This window comes from Pseudochaenichthys georgianus, unplaced genomic scaffold (genome assembly GCF_902827115.2).
Source record: "Pseudochaenichthys georgianus unplaced genomic scaffold, fPseGeo1.2 scaffold_1633_arrow_ctg1, whole genome shotgun sequence".
NCBI classification, from domain to species: domain Eukaryota; kingdom Metazoa; phylum Chordata; class Actinopteri; order Perciformes; family Channichthyidae; genus Pseudochaenichthys; species Pseudochaenichthys georgianus.
In genome coordinates, this window is record NW_027262448.1 from 12,501 (window position 1) to 20,000 (window position 7,500).

A 7,500-nucleotide genomic window follows, 5' to 3' on the forward strand; every position below is an offset into this window, starting at 1 on the left:
AGGTTGAAAGGATAACATGTGACTTCCTGCAGACACTTTAAAGAGGTCTCCAGGTGTTTCCTGAGGTAACAGCCCAGGTGTTTCAACAGGTGAACACCGACTGCATGCTAACAGCAAGCTAACGTGCTAACGAGCAGTAAACACAGAACACAGTGAAGGCTGATGGGAAGGTCTTTCTTTAACCACTAATACTGCATGTTAGAAAGCTTTGAGTATAAATCCTGCATTACAAGTATAACAAAGAAATGTGTTACAAATATAATCCTTAAAAAGCTAAATGTGCTTTTATGCTTTATCAAATGTTCTTATTATCCATGCAGCACGAGCTGATAGAGATCGGTCACCGTTTCATATTCAGTTATACATTCAAACCTATTATTCCGATCATTAATCAATAACCCATCATATTCAGGTTCAACCCTTTCTGACATTTTATAGAGCGACCGACTCATCTCAAAGATTAAAACATGTTAAAAAAGGTCTATAGGTAGAGCCCTGCTTAAAACACGCTCACACACACACACACGCACACACACTTTCCTCATTGAAACCTTTAGAGGTCCTGCTGCTGGTGTAAAGTCCAGTGGTCCCCACGCTGTGCTGCAGACGTGAACAGGCCCTCACACACTCGGCGTGGCGCCCTCTAGTGGCGGTCCTGCTGCAGCAGCTTCAGGATGGACGGGAACATCTGCTCCGGAGCGTCCAGACCCCAAATGAAGTCCAGGTGGTCCCAGTGCTCGATGTGCTTATAGAACACCAGGTCAGACACCTGCAGGACGCCATGATAACATCAGAAGTACTTTATTGATCCCAATTTGGGAAGCTTTTGGCATTTTACGATAACAATTAAAAGAAATAAACAATCCAAAATGTAAACATCTCAATAGAAATAAAATGTTGAATTCCAGATGTGCTGTAACAGAATATGAAGCAGGATATTATATATACTGAAGTATGAGAGGAATGGAATATTAGATTGAATATAAATGTAAAATGTACAGTGTGATGTGTAATATATAAAGAAGATAATAAATAAATGTTTAATATTGAAACCCTTTCAGAATAACAATGATGGAGCCTTCATTGTGAAGGAGAGAGAGTCTGACCTGAGTGAGGAGGACGGCCATGTCTTTGGGGTCCGCCAGCGTATCGTGTCCCCCTGAAAACAGCGCGGTGGGAACCTTCATGTCCTGGACCTTGTACTGAGGGGGAGTGGACTGAGGACGGACAGACAGGAAGTGTTGATTTATCTTTCCAGCACACTTAAAAGTCTGATGTTAGCTTGGACAGCAGGTCAGGAGGCAGCAGCTCTTTTTCATGTCCCATTCTTAAGGTCACTAAGTAAGGGGTAATGTGCAGCAAGGCACACGCTCTTTTGTATGGGGAACAGAACGCCCTCCATGCTGATCCAAGCTCCCGGATCCGCCTGTCGGGTGGTCTTTCCCCATAAAGACCGCCTCGCTGCACATTACCCCGCTTATTACACGGCCAGATACTGAACAGACTAAGGAATCGACTCCCAATATTAAAGGTGGGGTAAGTCTGAGAAACCGGCTCGAGATACTCTTGTTGTTATTTTCCATGGAAAGCTCTCAACGTCCCGATAGCAATGAATATCTGAAGTGCTTTGAAGCCGTGGCGCTGTAGAAAGCACGACCAATCATCTGAGCCGGCTAAAGTAACTGGACGGCCTACCTGCCTGTCAGCCTTCCATCGGGGCACAGACTGATCTCTGCCCTCATTGGTCGTGTGCACGTTCGTGTGTTGGAGGAGGGGCTCTGTGAGGAAGAGGCAGATTTTTTCCGGTTGTGTATTTTCAAATTCCAGCCACTCGAGCTGGTTTCTCCAAACTGACCGACCCCGCCTTTAATTGAAACGATTTAAAAAATGGTCGTATTTCTTCCGCTAAGAAAAAAGAAACTGCGTTCCACGGCGCACCAACGGCTGGAACTGCGACAACCACAACTTTATGGCAGCCTAACACGTCCTTAAACCCTGCAGAGCTGTTAGTGTTCACTTCCTCTCTGCCTTCTTCTGGGGATTTATCTGGCATCCAGCACTCCGTCTTTTAACCTCATTTCCTTTCTCTTTCTTGATCCGCTAAGAAAAATAGTCTGTTGTTACTGTTTAAACTACGTAGCAACGGCAGGAACTGCTTCGATAGCGTTTTTGAGGAGCTTTTTGATCACAGATTTGAAAACATGGCTGCTTGCTTTAAAAGTAGCACACTTCATGATGTCAGACCGTGGAGAGTATCTAGATACCCTGCCCTGATGCCAGAGGAACTGCTCACTGAATATGTGTCGCCGTTTGATGTCTATGTCTGGACCGCTGCGTAACAAGGAGGGTTTCTGCCCGTTACTTCTCCGCTGTGTTCTTGTCGCTCTTGTCTTGTCAGTTCGGCCAAACTGTAAACAGTTCAATCGACCGGACTTCTTTGTGCAGATGTGAGCGTCCTTAACAACGGTCAATAAGTGCTTGACAGCGGTCTGTCTGTTCTGGATTAACAACGTGTCACGTGTTCTGAATTGACCAATCAGAATCGAGTATTTAACTAAGCCATGTAATAAAATGTTAATAATATTATTACCAAACGAATATTGTAATTTAAAAAAATTAAGAACAAATATAAATATATACTTAGGCGAGACACAGATTTGTTGAGACATTTTAAAAACCCAGTATATATTATTACTATACAAACACATCAGTCGTGTTGTTTTGGTGTTCCACCTTGTGTGTTCACATCATTATCTTAAACATTGTCAGTTTTCTTTTGTTGTTGTTTTTAAACTAGTTTCAGACATGCAACCTGAGTTCTAAGGAGCCAAACAAAACTAAGAAAGATTTAAAGTATAAAAACTGATGAGTGAACTGAAAGAGACTCTCAGGTGTTGAAGAGTCTCACCTGGTTGTAGTGTTTCATGTTCCCTCTGGCTCCAAAGTCGAAGGCCATCAGTTTCCCTCCGTGAACCGCCTGAAATCAACGAGGTGTTTAGGGTCCCGGTAATTAATCATGTACATCGGGGTCCCCCTAAGTACATGAAGACAGGTATGTGTGTGTTACCTGGGCCCAGTGGACCATGTTCCTGACCGAGGTCCCGGCAGGACAGTGTTCAGTGTAGACCGGCGTCCGAGACTGGAAACAAAAAACAGATATTTCAAAACTGAAATGATAACCCGCCCCCCAGTGGTGGTTTTCATTTTAACGTACTACAATCTAAATATAAGATAAGAAAGGACTTTATTTATCGCGAAAGAAATAGCTGCGCCAGAATTACAAAAATACAATAAACTAAGCAACATAAAAATAAAACTGTACACTAACAGTGCAGTAAAAAGAGCAATTAAATAACGCTTGTTGTTGTTGTTGTTGTTACGCACCATGTTGAGGTTCTTCTCGTCGAAGCCACAGAGGATGAAGAAAATGTTTCCGCACAGCTTGCTGAGAGGCTTCTTCGCACAAATGTGTTCTGCAAACCACTCGATCATGTGACTCTGAGGCAGGAAGTCCTGCCGACCAAACAGATCCTGGGGACAGGAAATCAATTAACCAATTAACATCCAAACTGAGGAAAACGATAACTAATAGCTTGGTAACAATCCTGTGATATGAAGTCATTAGCAGGTCACGTGTAATTAGCTTTTTAGATTTAGCTTTTTGTAATCTGTGATATTAGCTTGTTAGCAGGTTATCTGATAGCATCTGGTTAGCATCTGGTTAGCATCTCGTACCCAGATGAAGAAGTCGGGCATGACGGAGAGTTTGGTCATCGGGCTGGTGGCGAAGGAGACGGTCGCTACTGGAGCTAAACCGATGAACATCTTGATCTTATTGGCCAGCTCGGGCAGCGCGGAGAACGCTATGAATGCTGGGAAATCAGAGACAGAGAGGCGGAGTCTGGTGTGGAAGCTCATTAACAAGTGTGTGTGTGTGTGTGTGTGTGTGTGTGTGTGTGTGTGTGTGTGTGTGTGTGTAGTTATGATGAGATGGCTCTGAAGGACCTCCCTGCCGCGGTGAACCACATCCTGAAGGTGACGGGTCAGGAGCAGATTTACTACATCGGACACTCTCAGGGAACCACCATCGGTAACATACACACACACACACACACACACACACACACACACACACACACACACACACTTGTTAATGAGCTTCCACACCAGACTCCGCCTCTCTGTCTCTGATTTCCCAGCATTCATAGCGTTCTCCGCGCTGCCCGAGCTGGCCAATAAGATCAAGATGTTCATCGGTTTAGCTCCAGTAGCGACCGTCTCCTTCGCCACCAGCCCGATGACCAAACTCTCCGTCATGCCCGACTTCTTCATCTGGGTACGAGATGCTAACCAGATGCTAACCAGATGCTATCAGATAACCTGCTAACAAGCTAATATCACAGATTACAAAAAGCTAAATCTAAAAAGCTAATTACACGTGACCTGCTAATGACTTCATATCACAGGATTGTTACCAAGCTATTAGTTATCGTTTTCCTCAGTTTGGATGTTAATTGGTTAATTGATTTCCTGTCCCCAGGATCTGTTTGGTCGGCAGGACTTCCTGCCTCAGAGTCACATGATCGAGTGGTTTGCAGAACACATTTGTGCGAAGAAGCCTCTCAGCAAGCTGTGCGGAAACATTTTCTTCATCCTCTGTGGCTTCGACGAGAAGAACCTCAACATGGTGCGTAACAACAACAACAACAAGCGTTATTTAATTGCTCTTTTACTGCACTGTTAGTGTACAGTTTTATTTTATGTTGCTTAGTTTATTGTATTTTTGTAATTCTGGCGCAGCTATTTCTTTCGCGATAAATAAAGTCCTTTCTTATCTTATATTTAGATTGTAGTACGTTAAAATGAAAACCACCACTGGGGGGCGGGTTATCATTTCAGTTTTGAAATATCTGTTTTTTGTTTCCAGTCTCGGACGCCGGTCTACACTGAACACTGTCCTGCCGGGACCTCGGTCAGGAACATGGTCCACTGGGCCCAGGTAACACACACATACCTGTCTTCATGTACTTAGGGGGACCCCGATGTACATGATTAATTACCGGGACCCTAAACACCTCGTTGATTTCAGGCGGTTCACGGAGGGAAACTGATGGCCTTCGACTTTGGAGCCAGAGGGAACATGAAACACTACAACCAGGTGAGACTCTTCAACACCTGAGAGTCTCTTTCAGTTCACTCATCAGTTTTTATACTTTAAATCTTTCTTAGTTTTGTTTGGCTCCTTAGAACTCAGGTTGCATGTCTGAAACTAGTTTAAAAACAACAACAAAAGAAAACTGACAATGTTTAAGATAATGATGTGAACACACAAGGTGGAACACCAAAACAACACGACTGATGTGTTTGTATAGTAATAATATATACTGGGTTTTTAAAATGTCTCAACAAATCTGTGTCTCGCCTAAGTATATATTTATATTTGTTCTTAATTTTTTTAAATTACAATATTCGTTTGGTAATAATATTATTAACATTTTATTACATGGCTTAGTTAAATACTCGATTCTGATTGGTCAATTCAGAACACGTGACACGTTGTTAATCCAGAACAGACAGACCGCTGTCAAGCACTTATTGACCGTTGTTAAGGACGCTCACATCTGCACAAAGAAGTCCGGTCGATTGAACTGTTTACAGTTTGGCCGAACTGACAAGACAAGAGCGACAAGAACACAGCGGAGAAGTAACGGGCAGAAACCCTCCTTGTTACGCAGCGGTCCAGACATAGACATCAAACGGCGACACATATTCAGTGTGCAGTTCCTCTGGCATCAGGGCAGGGTATCTAGATACTCTCCACGGTCTGACCTCATGAAGTGTGCTACTTTTAAAGCAAGCAGCGATGTTTTCAAATCTGTGATCAAAAAGCTCCTCAAAAACGCTATCGAAGCAGTTCCTGCCGTTGCTACGTAGTTTAAACAGTAACAACAGACTATTTTTCTTAGCGGATCAAGAAAGAGAAAGGAAATGAGGTTAAAAGACGGAGTGCTGGATGCCAGATAAATCCCCAGAAGAAGGCAGAGAGGAAGTGAACACTAACAGCTCTGCAGGGTTTAAGGACGTGTTAGGCTGCCATAAAGTTGTGGTTGTCGCAGTTCCAGCCGTTGGTGCGCCGTGGAACGCAGTTTCTTTTTTCTTAGCGGAAGAAATACGACCATTTTTTAAATCGTTTCAATTAAAGGTGGGGTAGGTCATTTTGGAGAAACCAGCTCGAGTGGCTAGAGTTTGAAAATACACAGCCGGAAGAAATCTGCCCCTTCCTCACAGAGCCCCTCCCCCAACACACACGAACGTGCACGTGACCAATGAGGGCAGAGATCAGTCTGTGCCCCGATGGAAGGCTGACAGGCAGGTAGGCCGTCCAGTTACTTTAGCCGGCTCAGATGATTGGTCGTGCTTTCTACAGCGCCACGGCTTCAAAGCACTTCAGATATTCATTGCTATCGGGACGTTGAGAGCTTTCCATGGAAAATAACAACAAGAGTATCTCGAGCCGGTTTCTCAGACTTACCCCACCTTTAATATTGGGAGTCGATTCCTTAGTCTGTTCAGTATCTGGCCGTGTAATAAGCGGGGTAATGTGCAGCGAGGCGGTCTTTATGGGGAAAGACCACCCGACAGGCGGATCCGGGAGCTTGGATCAGCATGGAGGGCGTTCTGTTCCCCATACAAAAGAGCGTGTGCCTTGCTGCACATTACCCCTTACTTAGTGACCTTAAGAATGGGACATGAAAAAGAGCTGCTGCCTCCTGACCTGCTGTCCAAGCTAACATCAGACTTTTAAGTGTGCTGGAAAGATAAATCAACACTTCCTGTCTGTCCGTCCTCAGTCCACTCCCCCTCAGTACAAGGTCCAGGACATGAAGGTTCCCACCGCGCTGTTTTCAGGGGGACACGATACGCTGGCGGACCCCAAAGACATGGCCGTCCTCCTCACTCAGGTCAGACTCTCTCTCCTTCACAATGAAGGCTCCATCATTGTTATTCTGAAAGGGTTTCAATATTAAACATTTATTTATTATCTTCTTTATATATTACACATCACACTGTACATTTTACATTTATATTCAATCTAATATTCCATTCCTCTCATACTTCAGTATATATAATATCCTGCTTCATATTCTGTTACAGCACATCTGGAATTCAACATTTTATTTCTATTGAGATGTTTACATTTTGGATTGTTTATTTCTTTTAATTGTTATCGTAAAATGCCAAAAGCTTCCCAAATTGGGATCAATAAAGTACTTCTGATGTTATCATGGCGTCCTGCAGGTGTCTGACCTGGTGTTCTATAAGCACATCGAGCACTGGGACCACCTGGACTTCATTTGGGGTCTGGACGCTCCGGAGCAGATGTTCCCGTCCATCCTGAAGCTGCTGCAGCAGGACCGCCACTAGAGGGCGCCACGCCGAGTGTGTGAGGGCCTGTTCACGTCTGCAGCACAGCGTGGGGACCACTGGACTTTACACCAG

General features: G+C 44.2%; 2 protein-coding genes across 2 annotated transcripts in view; one reads left to right on the forward strand and one right to left on the reverse strand.

The window, feature by feature from the left end:
• Nucleotides 1-3,947, reverse strand: part of LOC117441286 (putative lysosomal acid lipase/cholesteryl ester hydrolase) — a 4,098-nt gene extending 151 nt beyond the window's left edge. The window contains exons 1-6 of the mRNA XM_034077475.2: nucleotides 3,736-3,947; nucleotides 3,385-3,531; nucleotides 3,068-3,139; nucleotides 2,909-2,977; nucleotides 1,107-1,217; nucleotides 1-769 (exon numbers count right to left, since the gene is read on the reverse strand). The exon at nucleotides 1-769 is cut by the window's left edge and continues 151 nt beyond it. Of these exons, the coding sequence (XP_033933366.1) occupies nucleotides 644-769; nucleotides 1,107-1,217; nucleotides 2,909-2,977; nucleotides 3,068-3,139; nucleotides 3,385-3,531; nucleotides 3,736-3,918 (708 nt within the window). The 5' untranslated portion in view covers nucleotides 3,919-3,947 and the 3' untranslated portion in view covers nucleotides 1-643. The remainder of the gene's footprint in view (nucleotides 770-1,106; nucleotides 1,218-2,908; nucleotides 2,978-3,067; nucleotides 3,140-3,384; nucleotides 3,532-3,735) is intronic.
• A 37-nt stretch (nucleotides 3,948-3,984) lies between these two features.
• The window catches only part of lipf (lipase, gastric), a 4,235-nt gene continuing 719 nt past the window's right edge, over nucleotides 3,985-7,500 (forward strand). The window contains exons 1-7 of the mRNA XM_034077477.2: nucleotides 3,985-4,090; nucleotides 4,200-4,336; nucleotides 4,541-4,687; nucleotides 4,928-4,999; nucleotides 5,090-5,158; nucleotides 6,852-6,962; nucleotides 7,300-7,500. The exon at nucleotides 7,300-7,500 is cut by the window's right edge and continues 719 nt beyond it. Coding sequence (XP_033933368.2) covers nucleotides 3,991-4,090; nucleotides 4,200-4,336; nucleotides 4,541-4,687; nucleotides 4,928-4,999; nucleotides 5,090-5,158; nucleotides 6,852-6,962; nucleotides 7,300-7,425 — 762 coding nt within the window. The 5' untranslated portion in view covers nucleotides 3,985-3,990 and the 3' untranslated portion in view covers nucleotides 7,426-7,500. The remainder of the gene's footprint in view (nucleotides 4,091-4,199; nucleotides 4,337-4,540; nucleotides 4,688-4,927; nucleotides 5,000-5,089; nucleotides 5,159-6,851; nucleotides 6,963-7,299) is intronic.